Source organism: Sarcophilus harrisii, chromosome 3, assembly GCF_902635505.1.
Source record: "Sarcophilus harrisii chromosome 3, mSarHar1.11, whole genome shotgun sequence".
Lineage (NCBI taxonomy): Eukaryota > Metazoa > Chordata > Mammalia > Dasyuromorphia > Dasyuridae > Sarcophilus > Sarcophilus harrisii.
In genome coordinates, this window is record NC_045428.1 from 594,013,155 (window position 1) to 594,029,758 (window position 16,604).

Here is a 16,604-nt window from a genome sequence, read left to right on the forward strand (position 1 = left end):
CACCTTAACTGTGATGCTCTTAGAGACCGACAAGTTGGTTACCTTGTTCTTTGCCAAACATGTATACTTTCCTGAATTTTTCAAATTTACATTTTTGATGACATAGGTATTATTAGAGATGTCAGGGATCTTGGTGCCATTGAGTTGCCATATATACTGGGCAGGTGGGTAAGACTCAACACAGCACTCTAACATCAGTGGGTTGTTGAATTTGACCTCAATCTCTCCTTTTTTGGGTTTGGTACAAACATGATGCTGTCTGGTCCATCTGTGTAAAGAAGAGAAGAGATGAGATATGAGTCACTGCTGGGGAAAGGCCTAGAGAGGAGGACACTCAAAGTCACTCACAGTTCACACGCAGGATAAAGGGTCACTTCTGCTGAAACTGATTGGATTCTGGATTTCACACTGATAGGACCCAGTGTTCTCCCTCTTCACAGACAGGATGGTGAGGGTCTGGTTATTCATGGACAGTTTCATCTTCTCATTGAGAATCAGGGGCTTTTTATCCAAGAACCACAGAATGTCCACTCCCGTCTGTTCTGTGCCACAGGTGAAGGCCAAAGTATCATTCTCTATGACATTGGTTTTGTTGGCCGTGAGGTTAGGTTTGGTTGTTCTTTCTATAGGGAGAAAAAGAGAGCTGTGTGAGTGATTGGCTTGTGGCTTCACCAGGTCATGTCTTCCTGACAAAAAGCACCAAAGCCCAAGCCCAAGCATTTGCATCATATACATACAGGGATGGTCCAGTGGTAAGGAAATGCCCAGTTTGGGTTTTAAAATAAGGAAGATGAGGATGAAGAAAGGGAGGGAATTTAGGAATGAATTATCCTTCTTTTGAGAAGGTTTTTGGGATATGATAATCTTTCCCTGGCCTGAGCAATTTTCCCCTGATTCCCACCTTGACCAACCCCCAAAACTTTTGGCCTGAAGGAGCTTCACTCCTAATCATTAGAGGGAGGTGGACTCATTCTCCCCCTTTTCACCTGAGATTGCTGGCTCTTAGTTCTTTCCTCTACAGTTGAGTACAGAAGGACAAATCTCTTTTCTACTTGATAGCTACCCAAAGTCTCAGAGACAGAATCATGGAATTTCAGAGTTGATCAGACTTTGGTGACCATCAAGTCCAACTCATATGTGAAACAGAGTCTTTAATACATTGTACCTGACAGATGCTCACTTAACCTTCAAAGAGCAGGAAAAGGAGGATAGAGAAGAACAGGAACATGTGTTAGTGCCTACTGTGTGCTAGGCATTGCCCCAAGCACTTAAGAGATATCCTATCATTTGAACCTACTGACTCCCAAGCAATCCCATTCTACTTTTTGATAGCTGTAGCTGTTAGGGAGTTTTTCAGTGAAGCATAGAATGTAGTGTTGTATGGGACCTTTGATCCCATCATGGCCTCTATCCATTTGCTTCTGTGCTTGCAGTTTGGAGGCCAGACAGGACATGTCCATTTCCCTTTCCCAGGAAGGGCCCAGTAAATGATCATGTGTCTCCCTCAAATCTTCTCTTCTCCAGATCAATCTTGTAAGTTCCCTCAGTTACCCACAGATCATATGAACACCAGATCTTTCTACAACCTGGTTGTCTTCATTTGGACATTCTCCAGTTTATCAAATCCTTCGGGATCTGTGTCCTCTAAAACCCCTACTTCATATCAACCTTAAAAGAGAACTAGAAGAAAAATGGGGAAGGGAGAGAGAAGCTATGCAAGAGAGCAACAACTTCCTGAAATGTGAATTGGAAAAGGTAAAAAGATGCAAAGGTGAGCTTTTCTGTCTCAACAGATAGTTTGAATTCTCCTCCCCATCTTCTGCATTTCCCTGAAAAAGGTATCAGAGCCAGCCCCAGGACCTTCTCATAGCTTACATTCTAACCAAGACTAGAATCCCTTATGTGGCCTCATAGTCTCAAGTGAGATGGACTGAAGGCAAGACCACAGGTCCAGGGGCAGTCAATGAAACAGTGGACCTAGAAATTAGTAAGGGGAGGGACAGAACAGAACAATAACAGCATCATCACCATCACCAACAGCAATAGCTCACGTCTTTTTGAACCTGAAAAGAAATTTCTCTATACAGAATTCTGTGATATGGAAGGTGAAAGATTATGCAATTGTTCAGATGTAGAATCTAAGTCTCAGAAATCAAGAGGGACACCTGAGGGTACACAGGGGATGGAAAGCAGAGTCAAGACTCTAGCTCCAGTTTCCTGAGTCTGAATTCAGAGCCCCTTTCACCACAACACATAGTGTCTTGATACCCAGGAGGGCAGAATATCACTTCTTTTTGTTTTGTCCACGCTAGAGAAGGCCAAGAAAAGGCAGACACAAAGCTGAGGGCCTGCAGCTACTCATCAGAGACTGTGATATTGATGTCTTGGCTGCCAGATAAGCCAGTGACAGAGTTAGATGCATTACAGGTATAGATTCCAGTGTGATTCAGAGACACATTAGCAATAGAGAGCTTGGATAAGGATGCCATCTGAATTTCATTGATAAGCCAAGTGAATTGGGGAGGTGTGTTAGACTCAGGAGAGCGATTTGACTTAATAGTTGCCCCTAAAGGGTAATGAGGAACATGGGGGGAAATCATGGGGGTATTTGGGCGATCTGGAGCGAAGAGAATGATTCCATATTGAAATAAAGGCAGAGAGGAGGAGATTTTCCTATTCTGAACCCATCACCAGGGACCACTGTATCTCCCTGATCCTCATCTGAGCTGGGAAATTCACAGCTCCTCATCCACTCAGGTCTGGACCTGAGGTTTGTGAACTTGAAAGGTCTTAAGGACTTCTCTTGCTCATGGCTGGCCCTACTCCATCACAGATGGAAAAGGTTGATATGGCCAGTGTGGGCTCCCTAAAATGAAGAGCAATGGGAAGTCCAAGGATTTTATCTTTAGCACTCAAAATCAGTGACTAGATGGTCTTGACCTCTGGGAACACAACCCCAGGTAATGAGCGTGAGCCATGCAGAAAGAGAATTTATTCACAGGTAATATTTAGTGTGAATTCACTCTCACTGAAAACTAATTGGGTTCTGGATTTCACGCTTATAGGGTCCTTGGTCTTCCCTTGTGACTTTGATTATGGTGAATGTCCTGTTATCTGGGGACAGCACTATCCTGTCACCAGCTGGGCAGCTTTGGGTTATGAACCACTGGTGTGTGACATCTTGAGTCTCAGACAGGCATGTCAAGGAAACATTATCCAGTATACAATAAAGTGGAACCAAGATGGCGGAGAAGGCATATGTGACTTTCTAAGCTCCTCTCATGCCATCACAACCAACTATTAAATTTGGCCTCAAAGAGAGCGCTTGACTGCTAAAATTCATGAAGATTGGAAGCACACAATTTACCAGTCAAAGATAATCTGGAAGATTGGCAGAGCAGGTTTGTCTGAGGGGCAGGAATAGACCAGCATGGCCAGGGAGATAGGAGAGACTAGCATCCTGAGCAGACCAGGGGTGGGGGTGATCTCTGTGGATAAAGAAGTTATAGAGATGACTCTGCTATAGGCTGACTGCTCTGTCTTGATTACAAAGCAGTAAACTGGCAGAGAAATCAAACCCTAAAACAGAGGTACTCTAAAAACGCCAGAACCTAACAAGATCTGGCTATAACCACCCCAATCCAGAAGTGACTCAGGCAGACCTGTAATACAGCTCTCCAGCCACATTCTATAGCATGGGACTTTTGTGGGGGCAGTTACAAATCTGCACAGCAGAGGGACACAGCATGGGGCAGCCTCTAATCTGCACAGTGTGGGGCTCTGCCTGGGGCAATAGAACTTTCATAGCCAATTGTGTGCTGCACAGCCACTAATACCCACACCCCCACAGTGGGCTTTGGGTTGGGGTAGTGAAACTTTCACTGCTCAGTGTCTAGTCCCAGGGCAGTCCTTAACCCACACAGCAGGGTTCTTTGCAGGGCACTTTCCCAACTAGGCCCTGTAGGCCTGAGTTACTTCCCCATGGGGAACTCTTTCCCAGAGCACTCCAGTACCTCGCTGCTTTTTGGAGCTGACTGGCAGGACAGCTACCCATCCATACACTTATCACTGCTCTATAGAGGAAGCTGGTAACCTCCTGGCCCTGAAGGCAGACCCTACAGCCTTTAACAAAATGAGTAAAAAAAAATTAAAAGGATGATCGATAGCTTCTATACAGAAAGAGAGCAGCTTTTCAACCCCAAGGAGACTAATAGCAGACAGTCTCCAGGCAATTGTTGATCCTCCAACACAAAAGGCTCTCCTAGAAGAGACTTAAAAACCTTAAAAGAGACCTAGAAGCAAAATGGGGAAAGGAAAGAGAAGCTATGCAAGGGAGCAACAACTTCCTGAAATATGAATTGGAAAAGGTAAAAAAAACTCCCAAGTGCAGGGAAACAGAATTTGTGAATTGGAAAAAGAAAATAACTCACTAAAAAAAACTTAGTGAAATGGGAAAAAATTACATAGAGCAAAACAACTCATTTAAAAACTCAAGTGGACATATACAAAAAGAAGTTTAAAAAGCTAATGAAGAAAATAACACACTAAAAATCAGAAATGAACAAATAGAAATGACTGATTCATTGAGACATCAAGAATCAGTCAAGGAAAACCAAAAAAATTAAAAAACTAGAAGAGAACCTTAAATATTTACTTGGAAAAACAACAGACCTGAAAAAGAGCTCTAGGAGAGATAACCTAAGGATCATTGGACTTCCTGAAAATTATGATGAAAAAAACAGCCTAGATGCTATTTTACAGGAAATCATCAAAGAAAACTGCGCAGAAGTAATAGAACCAGAAGATAAAATAGGCATTGAAAGAATTCATTGAACACCTTCTGAAAAAGACCCTAAAATAAAAACTCCAAGGAATATTGTGGCCAAAGTTCAGAACTATCAGACTAAGGAAAAAATATTACAAGCAGCCGGGAAAAAACAATTTAAATACTGAGGTGCCACAATAAGGGTCACTCAAGATCTGGCTGCCTCCACATTAAAGGATCAAAGGGCCTGGAATCTGATATTCCAAAAGACAAAAGAACTTGGAATACAGCCAAGAATAAACGACCCGAATAAGTTGAGCATTTTCTTCCATGGAAGAAGGTGGACATTTAATGAAACAGAGGAATTCCATTTGTTTCTAAGAAAAAAACCAGATCTAAACAAAAAAATTTGATCTCCAACCATAAAAACTCAAGAGAAGCAGAAAAAGGTAAAAGGAACTCTTGAGAACTGTATTTTTGTCGTGAATATACATAAAGATCACATGTATAATTTGATTTTACTGATATAACATTGAAAAAAAAAGAGAAGTAGAAATGGAAAGGGGTAGTGTCAGAAAAAAGGGAAAGGGGCGATAAAGAGAGGGAAACTGCATCCCACGATGAGGCAAAGGAAACCTATTATCTGAGGGAACTTAGAGAGGGGGAGGAACAATGTGTGAATCTTACTCTCATCAGAATTGGCTCAAAGAGGAAATAATTGACTTATTTGTTTTACAATCTTCAGTCATGTCATTAATAAGTGGGAGAGGAAAAGGAAAAAGAGTAATAAGGGAAGGGTATAAGAAAGGGGAAGGGATTCAAAGGGAGGAGGGAGGAATCCTAAAGAGGGAGAGCTGCGTGACACAAGTGGGGCCCATAAGTTTAATACTAGGGAAAGGAGTAAGGAGGAGGCAAGAAAAAGAAAAGCACTATCTGGGGATATTAGGATGACAGGAAATAAAGAATTAGTAATTTTAACTGTAAATGTGAATAGGATAACTCTCCCACAAAGTGGAGGCAGATAGCAGACTGGATCAAAAGTCAGAATCCTATAATGTGTTGTTTACAGGAAACACATTTAAAGCAGGGAGATAATACAGAGTAAAGGAAAAAGGCTGGAGCAGAATCTATTATGCTTCAGGCAAAGTCAAAAAAGCAGGGGTAGCCATTCTTATCTCAGATCAAGCAAAAGCAAAAATTGATCTAATCAAAAAAGAGAAGGAAGGAAACTATATCTTGCTAAAGGGTACTATAGACAATGAAGTTATATCAGTATTAAGGGAGTTGCAAGAAGAAATAGACAGCAAAACTATAATAGTGGAAGATCTCAATCTTGCACTCTCAGAATTAGATAAATCAAACCACAAAACAAATTAGAAAGAAATTAAAGAAGTAAATAGAATATTAGAAAAATTAGATATGATAGATCTTTGGAGAAAACTGAATGGTGACAGAAAGGAGTATACTTTCTTCTCAGCAGTTCATGGAACCTATACAAAAATTGATCATATATTAGGACATAAAGACCTCAAAATTAAATGCAGGAAGGTAGAAATAGCCAATACTTGCTTTTCAGATCATGATGCAATAAAAACTACATTAACAAAAAGTTAGGGCTAAATAGACCAAAAATTAATTGGAAACTAAATAATCTCATCTTAAAGAATGATTGGATGAAACAGTAAATTATAGACACAATTAATAATTTCACTCAAGATAATGACAATGGTGAGACATCATACCAAAATTTGTGGGATGCAGCCAAAGCAGTAATAAGGGGAAATTTTATGTCTTTAGAGGCCTGCTTGAATAAAGTAGAGAAAGAGAAGATCAATGAATTGGGCTTGCAACTTAAAAAGCTAGAAAAAGACCAAATTAAAACCTCCCAATCAAATACTAAGCTTGAAATTCTAAAATTAAAAAGAGAAATTAATGATATTGAAAGTAAAAACATTATTGAATTAATAAATAAAACTAAGAGTTGGTTTTATGAAAATAGATAAACCTTTGGTAAATCTGATTAGAAAAAGGAAAGAAGAAAAAAACCAAATTGTTAGTCTTAAAAATGAAAAGGGGGAACTTTCCACCAATGAAGAAGAAATTAGAGCACTAATAAGGAGTTGCTTTGCCCAATTTTATGCCAATAAATTTGATAACCTAAGTGAAATGGATGACTACCTCCAAAAATATAGATTTCCCAGATTAACAGAGGAGGAAGTAAATTGCTTAAATAGTCCCATTTCAGAAAAAAAGAAATAGAACAAGCTATTAATCAACTCCCTAAGAAAAAATCCCCAGGACCAGATGGATTTACATATGAATTCTAACAAACGTTTAAAGAACAATGAGCTCCAATGCTATATAAACTATTTGAAAAAATAAGGAATGAAGGAGTCCTACCAAATTCCTTTTATGATACAGACATGGTACTGATACCTAAACCAGGTAGGTTGAAAATAGAGAAAGAAAATTATAGACCAATCTCCCTAATGAATATTGATGCTAAAATCTTAAATAAGATATTAGCAAAAAGACTACAGAAAATCATCCCCAGGATAATACACCATGATCAAGTAGGATTTATACTAGGAATGTATACCAGGTTCAATAGTAGGAAAACTATCAGTATAATTGGCCATATTAATAACCAAATTAACAAAAACCATATGATCATCTCAATAGATGCAGAAAAAGCATTTGATAAAATCCAGCATCCATTCCTATTAAAAACACTTGAGAGTATAGAAATAAATGGACTTTTCCTTAAAATAATCAGTAGCATCTATTTTAAACCATCAGTAAGCATCATATGTAATGGAGACAAATTGCAACCATTCCCAATAAGATCAGGAGTGAAACAAAGTTGCCCACTATCACCATTACTATTCAATATTGTATTAGAAATGCTAGCTTTGGCAATAAGATCTGAGAAAGAGATTAAAGGAATTAGAGTAGGTAACAAGGAAACCAAACTATTACTCTTTGCTGATGATATGATGGTATACTTAGAGAACCCAAATATTCTACTAAAAAGTTATTAGAAATAATCCACACCTTTAGCAAGGTTGCAGGATACAAAATAAACCCACATAAATCATCAGCATTCTTATGTATCACTAATAAAATCCAACAGTTAGAGTTACAAAGAGAAATTCCATTTAAAGTAACTACTGACAGTATAAAATATTTAGGAATCAATCTGCCAAAGGAAATTCAGAAACTTTATGAGCAAAACTACAAAACTCTTTCCGCACAAATAAAGTCAGATCTAACCAATTGGAAAAATATTAAATGCTCTTGTACTGGGCGAGCAAATATAATAAAGATGACAATACTACCTAAACTAATCTATTTATTTAGTGCTATACCAATCAGAACCCAAAATACTATTTTAATGATCTACAAAAAATAACAACAAAGTTCATATGGCAAAACAAAAGGTCAAGAATTTCAAGGGAATTAATTTAAAAAAAATTCAAATGAAGGTGGCCTAGCTGCACCAGATCTAAAATTATATTATAAAGCAGCAGTTACCAAAACCATTTGGTATTGGCTAAGAAATAGATTAGTTGATCAATGGAATAGCTTAAGTTCAAAGGACAAAACAGCCAAAAATTTAATAATCCAGTGTTTGACAAACCCAAAGACCCCAGCTTTTGGGATAAGAACTCAGTGTTTGACAAATATTGCTGGGAAAAGTGGAAATTAGTATGGCAGAAACTAGGCATTGACCCACACTTAACACCATACACCAAGATAAGGTCAAAATGGGTTCATGACCTAGGCAAGAATGAGATTATAAATAAATTAGAGGAACATAGGATACTTTACCTCTCAGACCTGTGGAAGAAGAAGGAATTTATGAACCAAGAAAAACTAGAGATCATTATTGATCACAATATAGAAAATTTTGATTATATCAAATTGAAAATTTTTTGTACAAACAAAACTAATGCAGACAAGATTAGAAGGGATACAATAAACTGGGAAAACATTTTTACAGTCAAAGGTTCTGATAAAGGCCTCATTTCAAAAATATATAGAGAATTGATCCTAATTTATAAGAAATCAAGCCATTCTCCAATTGATAAATGTTCAAAGGATATGAACAGACAATTCTTAGATGAAGAAATTGAAACTATTTCTAGCCATATGAAAAGATGCTCCAAGTCATTATTAATCAGAGAAATGCAAATTAAGACAATTCTGAGATATCACTACATACATGTCAGATTGGCTGGAATGACAGGGAAAGATAATGTGGAATGTTGGAGGGGATATGGGAAAACTGGGGCACTGATACATTGTTGGTGGAATTGTGAATACATCCAGCCATTCTGGAGAACGATTTGCAACTATGCTCAAAGAGTTATCAAACTGTGCATACCCTTTGACCCAGCAGTGTTCCTACTGGGCTTATATCCCAAAGAGATTTTAAAGAAGGGAAAGGGACCTGTATGTGCAAGAATGTTTGTGGCCGCCCTCTCTGTAGTGGCCAGAAACTGGAAAGTGAGTGGATGCCCATCAATTGGACAATGGTTGAATAAATTGTGGTATATGAATACTATGGGATATTATTGTTCTGTAAGAAATGACCAGTAGGATGATTTCAGAAAGGCCTGGAGAGACTTACATGAACTGATGTTGAGTGAAATGAGCAGGACCAGGAGATCATTATATACTTCAACAACATTACTATATGATGATCAATTCTGATGGACGTGGTTCACTTCAACAATGAGGTGAACCAAATCAGTTCCAATGAACCAGCTACACCCAGGGAAACAACTCTGGCAGATGACTATGAACCACTACATAGAATTCCCAATCCCTCTATTTTTGTCCACCTGCATTTTTGATTTCCTTCACAGGCTAATAGTACACTATCTCAAAGTCTGATTCTTTTTGTACAGCAAAATAACTGTATGGACATGTATACATATATTGTATTTAACTTATACTTTAACATTTTTAACATTTTAACATTGGTCAACCTGCCATCTGGGGGAAGGGGTGGAGGGAAGGAGGGAAAAACTTGGAACAAAAGGATTTGCAACTGTCAATGCTGAAAAATTCCCTATGCATATATTTGTAAATAAAAAGTTATTAAAAAAAAAAAAAAGGAGACATTGTCCTTGTTCTCCACTGGGGCCATGTTGGTGCTGTTGATGAGAGCTTTGGGGTGTGGCCCTGTGCAGAAAACAGACAGAAAATGAGTGTTTGGTGCTTTTTCTTACCCTTCCAACCAAGTATCAGGTATGCAAGTAGTCTCCATAAGACCTTGGTAAGGTCAGAGGCTATGAACCTGTAGTTCCACTGGCATGGACCTTGCTTTCTCAGATTTCTCAGAACATTTTCTCCACTCCTTAGGAGAAAGTTAATTCCTGAGAGGCTATGACTGAAAAAAGACATTTACCAGCAGCTGAATCATTGTGGGTCGGGGCTGACTGGTTGAGGAGTGACACATCCCCATGTCCATTGTCCAGGATGTCCTTGAGGCCTTTCTACCTTGGCAGGATCTGGAAAAATTTATCCTCTCTTAGCCTGGACTTCAAAAACCCAAGATCCCCTCCACACCTTGATGAGGATATTGGTGAAGGTCAGAGAGCACAAACTAGAGACAGGGTTTTGGGGCCTGGTGCTCAGAGAGAAAAAAATATTACTTTACCCCCAAAGGAAAATAAAGCAAAAGGAAGAAATTGGAAATAGTTCATAAGCAGCAGCATGCAAAAGAAAGAATTCTGGGCTGGGAGTCAGGAGTCTCCATCCAAGAGTCTATAACCAATTATCACATCCCCTGTGCCTAGAATTGTGTCTTGCCCATAGAAGGAGATCATACACATTTACAGAATATTCTTTAACTTCCTACTTTGGGCTCTCCCTTTTCTTAGAAATTTACTCTCCTACAAGCAGAAGAATGAAGAGGTGATCTTCAAGGTCTTCTCCAGCTCAAAGAAGCTGTTATATTGGGAAGCTGAGGCAAGCAGGACTGACTTTTCTTGAACCTTTGTGACCCAAGTAGGGCCCAGATATGAATCTTCCCTAATAAGGCATTCCCTGTACTTGAAAGGTCAGCTTTGCTATAAGAAAGGTGTGTGTCCCATAATAATGGGGCAACTTCAGCAGGTTCACAGGGCTGCCTCTTAGGTCACCCTTCCCCAGCTCTTGAAGGATTAATTTCCAAAGTGAACTAAGAAATATTTGAGTTTTTCTGACCTTCTTTCTCCCCTATTTTGGCAAAATTTATATTCCCTTCTATGGGCCATTTAAAGATGTTTAGAGTAAGAGAGAAAATGCTTCATTTCTTACAAAGACACCGAGAGACCCTTGTATCCAGTAAGGTCAGATGGGACTGGGCAAGAATCTGACAGGGCTGAGGTCAGCCAGTGACCTCTGAGGAGTGGGGAGTACATGCAGGGCAGTGAGCATGAACGTGCTGGGCAGTGAGCGTGCTCGGCAGTGAGCGTGCTCCTGGGACAGAAGGCCATGGCAGGACTTTGGGAAAGATGCCTTGATGGCAAGTAAGTACCTTATATCTAATATGGCAGAGTTGCTTAGGACTTAGAAAGACTGGCATTGAAACCATGTCTCAGAAAGTTATCAGCTGTATGACTCATTAGCAAGCCATTTAAGGTCTCTTTGTCTCAATTTCCTCACCTGTGAAATGGGATAATAGAGCTCATCTCACAGTAGTTGGGAGGATGAAATAAGACCATCTATGTAAAAGCTCTTTATAAAATTGCACACAGAAATGAGCTATTCCATGTTTATAGGGAGGTGGGTCCCAGTAAATGGGCTTGGACTTGAGGGGCAGAGAGGGACAGCAAGGCTTAGAAGAAGTATTTTCTGCTCAGTACTCTGAGCAGTTCTGACAGGAGCTATGGATGAAGGGTCATGGGAGAGAGGAGCAGGACATGGGCCACTTGGAGACAAGACACTGCTCACTACCCACCGTGGTTCGTAGTGGAAATAGTCACAGATTTGATGTCAGAGGGTCCTGAATTCCATTCCTTCCTCACTATGTGACTTTAGCCAAGTACTTTCCTCTCCTGAGCCTCAGTCTGACTATGTGACTCTGGCCAAATCACTCACTCTCTGTTTCTTTTTCCTCACTTGACTCTGGCCAAATCACTCACTCTCTGTTTCTTTTTCCTCACTTACAAATACAGCACCTCCGTCCCAGGGTCCTTGTGAGAATCAGATGAAATATGATGCCCAGAGCCCCCTGAACACTTTCTGGCTCCACATAATGATAGCCCTTGTTAGCCTATTTCCCAGCAGGAAAGCTCTCCTTGTTGGGAACTTGAGGGGGGCCCCAAATGTCTCCTTGGTCCCCCTGGGCACTGAATTGGTTTTCTCCTCTTCCAGCTGGGGCTCAGCAGAGCTGGAACCCTCTGTCCCAGGCTGACCCCTGATCTTGCCTGTTTCTCTAGGAAATGGAGGTGACACAGGGGTCCTTCCTCTGGAGTCTCACTCCCAGCTCTGGAAGCCTCAGAAGAACAGAAGGTCCTGGGCACCAAGGCCGTTGTGCGTCTGGCTCTTGGGCTGTGAGTAGTCTAGACGTGAGCTCCCCTGGGCCCAGCAGTCCCCAGACCCAGAAATGCTCCCCCCAGACCCAGCAATGCTCCCCCAACCCCAAGTAGGTTTTTAAATGTCTTAGCGAACAATTTACCTGCCTCAGGCACAATGGAAAGGGCCCCTCAGCGGCCCATCTTAGTTTCACTGTATGGTCTGGGAAAGCTGGGAGGAAGCAGGAAGTTATCCCCCAAACAGTTTAGAGCCTCAGAAGCTAGTGACCTCTGACCTCTCCAGTGTTCCCAGTGACCCAGGATCACACTGATCTGGGCTGGAGGGGCTCTGGCCTCTTTGGCCCACATTATGGGGGAGGGAGGGGGCTTATGCTCTTCATTCTCCCTGCTCCCTTAGGGGAGCTTCTCACCCCAGACTGAAAGAGGGAATAGAAGTGAGACATGGCCCAGGGGAAGGACAGCACTTACCATATACTGCTAAATGGCATTGTCTAACTGTTAAGAAGCCTTGACTGTTACTAATGGCTACAAGGTAGTCATCAGTGTCACTGAGGGTGAGGTGAGGGATGAGCAGGGAGCCGTTGGGGAACACCTTCTCCCGGATGCCTGCAGGGTCCTGCACGCCGGTTTCAACTTTGTATTTAGCAATCATGTAGCTAGGTAGTACTACTTTTCTGTACCAAGTATAGAAGACAGCCTGGGCTGTGTAGCCCTGGAGTTCCAAGGTGACGCTGCGGTTCACTTCCCCATAGGGAGGATTTGGAACAACAGTGATCAGAGCAGACGTTGGCTGGATCCAGCAGCTGAGGATGGAGGCTGAGAGGGGAAGAAGGAGGCAGAGGTCAGCAGGGTCCCTCTGCCCTCCTGAGAGACCAAGGCCACTGAGCTGTCCCTGACATAAGGGTGGGGGCTCCTGGGAGCTCAGTGGAGGTGTTTGCAGGGATTCCTGGGCCTGCACATCATGTGAAGGCCCAGCCTCTGCAGAGAATCGGAGCCTTTGGTATGTAACACATTTTTGGCTCCCTCCCCGGGCTTGATTCAGATCTGCCAGTGTGCCCAGCAAGGCAATGGAGGCAGAAATGAAGCAACAAAATGTTGTAGCTGAGAACAAAAACCAGACTTCAGAGATTCCTGAAACCAGTGCTCTCAATTTACAATGAAAGAAACTGAGGTCCAGGTAAGGTGAGACATGTGACTGATATGAAATAGGAAAGGGCAAAGGCAACATTTTAATTCCTGGTCCCAAATCCATGAAGGATCTTTTCACTGAATCCTGGGTACATTTTAAGGCTGACACTTTGGCTCCCAAAAATCACTGGGAGGATGGTGGTAGTCCAGGTAAACTCAAGCTAAGAGTCTAGGTGACCTGACCATGGTCACGCAGCCAGTACCCATCAGAGCTGGGATCCACATCCAGGTCTCCTGACTGGAAAGCTTCCCTTCCCCCCTTCAAAGGTGGCTCTGTCCCAGCACTGGACATTACCCCGAGTCTCAGGGATGTGAGTGCATAGATATGAACTGCTGCTGCGATGCTACTTCCCTCCTGCCTCTGGTTAGGAAAGACTCTTGGTCAAGTCTTCTTTGAAAATGACTAGAACAGAAGCCCTTATACTGGCCCCTTTCTCCCTTCTTCCCCACCCCTGGGCTCCTGCAGAGCTGGTGTCTCACCTGTGATCAGGAGCCCCCTCCAGGGGCTGAGTGCCCCACTCTGAGGCTCTGAACGGCTCTCCATGGGGCTGGGCTGTGGCTGTGTCACCCTGTCTCCTTCCCAAGAATCTCTCTGCTTTCCTTAGCTGTGTCTTCTCTGTACAGGCTCAAGGGCAGACCCTGGAGGTGTCCCTGCTGCTGTCCAGGCTAAGGCTGTCTCTGGGGGCAGCCTGGAGCTGGGTCTCTTGGTTGCCTCCTTTTCTGGAACACTGAGGTCTCTCTCTTCAGAGATGGAGCTTTTCTATCTGCCTGGATCACAAAAACCCCACAGGGCAGGAACTTAGCCTTTGACTTTCTCCTCGCTCCTCCCTCTTCTCTCCTCCCTTCTCTCTCCTCCTCTTTCTTCCCCTCCCAGCTGCTGTGATGTCCTTCCTCTCAGGGGAGCCCCTCACCTGCACAGATCCCCCCCAATGCCTATGGAGAAGTGGTTCTGTCCCCCAGAGGAACATGTATATCACTCAATATTACCTACTGTTCAGTAGAACTGATACCTGATCCCTGACTACTTTATTTCCCTGCTGGAGCAGACATTGTTTAGACCCCAAAATGAGCACAAAGGATGCAAAGGACAGAGGTACTAAATGTTTGGATCCTTATTTGGGGCTTTTAGCACCCAGACTGTCTCCCCTACCCCATCAGGCTAGGTCATAGTGTGCTGGCCTTCCCTTAGGTGGTTTACCATGACTTCTGGGAGGATCCCACAGGGCTGGGATGATGCTGACTAGAGCTGCTCCTCTCTCTGGTGGGAACAGATCGGACCATCTTCTTTTCGCTGCACCCTTCCAGGACTCCCAGCAATCCTCCCCCATCTTTCATTGAGAGAAGGTTGGGTCTGGATCCCAGCAGAAGAGAGTTCGAATGGATCCTCACACACTTTATAGCTTTATGTCCTTGGGCAAACTGAACTATCTGCTTCAGTTTTCTCAGTTGTGCAATGGGAAGGATAATACTAGCACCCAGGTCCCAGGCTTGTGGTGAGGATCAAATGATCCTCCTATATGTAAATCATTTAGCACAGTGAAGGAGGACCCGTGGGCATCCTTTGGGAGAAGGGAATGCTAAGAGCATAAGGATGGCTCTGGATGGAGCTGAATGGGAAGTAGGGAAAGGGGGAGGGGTCTAAGAACTCATGGGGCTTTTGATTAGGTTAATCAATAAACACTTTGAAAGCACCTACTAAGTTCCAGGCAGTGTGTTAAGCACTGGGGATATAAAGAATGGTAAAAATCCCTGTCTCCTGATGGAGAAGACAACATGGACAGAATTCTAAATATAATGAGGACAAAATGGAGAACATGTCAGAGAGAAGGCACCAGCATTAAGGGGGATGGGCTACAGAGGGTAGTGTCTCCCTCACATAGGCCGTCTCCCTCTAATCTTAAGTCAGACATTGTCTGAGTTCTATCCCGGTGCATGGAGGGCAGAATCTCCACCGTTCCCCTTCTGCAAAAACTCATGAAAAAGTCCATTTCTCTAAAGACAATGAATACAATCTTGTGAGTCTTCAAGGTCAACCCGTATCTCCCAATGTTGATGAGGAGTGGGCCAGTGACTACCCCTAATCACACAGGAAATAAGTGAGAACCAGCTATGAAGTTTCAGTACATTAAGGCCAAGAGCTGTGAATCTCTGAGGAGGGGAAGAGGAAATGTGGGGCAAAGAACCAGATGCAATGGCATCTCCTTCCCCGTCAAGATAAGGTGAAAAATCATAAGAGCATCGCATCTGACAGTGGCAGAAAGAGACCCAAAGAGGTGGTGCCCTGCCCAGGCTCACAGGGGGAACAAGCAAAAGCAAGGCTTCTACCCCCAAATCCAGCCTTGGGCCTTCCTGGGCCTCAGACCAGCCTAGGACATTCCTGACATGTCCCAATTGTGGGGAAAACCCAGTTCCCTGCTCCATCGCTATAGAAGGCTTCTAAGGGAGTCCTGCTCAGTCAGTGAATATATGCCAGATGCAGGTTTTCTTTTTCTGAATGTTGAGTCTTTCTGGGAAAGGGATGTGACATTAGTGTAAATAGGCCTAACTCCTTTTGCACAGCTGGTTTGTACAAAAAGTCAAGCTTGGAAATGAGTCCTCCTTCAGATGCACTGAAAGAGATGGCTACCCAAAGGGCCTTTCCTAGAAAGGATTGGCTGACTCAGTCCTGAAAACTGATCATGGGCATTAGAGACCTGGGTTAGTGTCCCCTCTGCTATTTAATCACTTTCTCTTCAGATTCATTGTTTCACCCCTCTGGCACTTAGTTCCCTCATCAGTATAATGGGCACATTGTGCTAAAATAACCTCTCAGATCATCTGTTAATACAACCAGCTGCTCCCACTTGTCCTTGGAGTAATAATAATGACCAATATTTGTTATGGGCTAGAACTTGCAACAAGGTGCTAACTCGGTGGAATTGATAGAGAGAGTGGTTGTTTAGCTTGCTGCTTAACAGTTCTCTAGTGCAGTAAATGTAATTAGTACTTACTATAATTCTACAAAATTCACACTTTTGATAAGAGACCATATAAGCTGGGACAAACTCAGCCAGAATCAGGACTAGGGAAGACAGGGACTGTGGTGGTTCTCCTGCCTCCCCCACAGAAACCAAGACACATTC

The 16,604-nt window shown here is 42.5% G+C and overlaps 1 protein-coding gene across 1 annotated transcript in view; it reads right to left on the reverse strand.

Moving 5' to 3' along the window:
* LOC100927775 (carcinoembryonic antigen-related cell adhesion molecule 5-like) overlaps positions 1-13,774 on the reverse strand; it is a 22,701-nt gene extending 8,927 nt beyond the window's left edge. Inside the window, 9 exon segments of the mRNA XM_031961664.1 lie at positions 4-233; positions 236-268; positions 333-619; positions 2,359-2,617; positions 3,000-3,028; positions 3,030-3,218; positions 9,901-9,955; positions 12,763-13,110; positions 13,666-13,774. Of these exon segments, the coding sequence (XP_031817524.1) occupies positions 4-233; positions 236-268; positions 333-619; positions 2,359-2,617; positions 3,000-3,028; positions 3,030-3,218; positions 9,901-9,955; positions 12,763-13,110; positions 13,666-13,774 (1,539 nt within the window).
* Between the last annotated feature and the right edge of the window lie 2,830 nt (positions 13,775-16,604).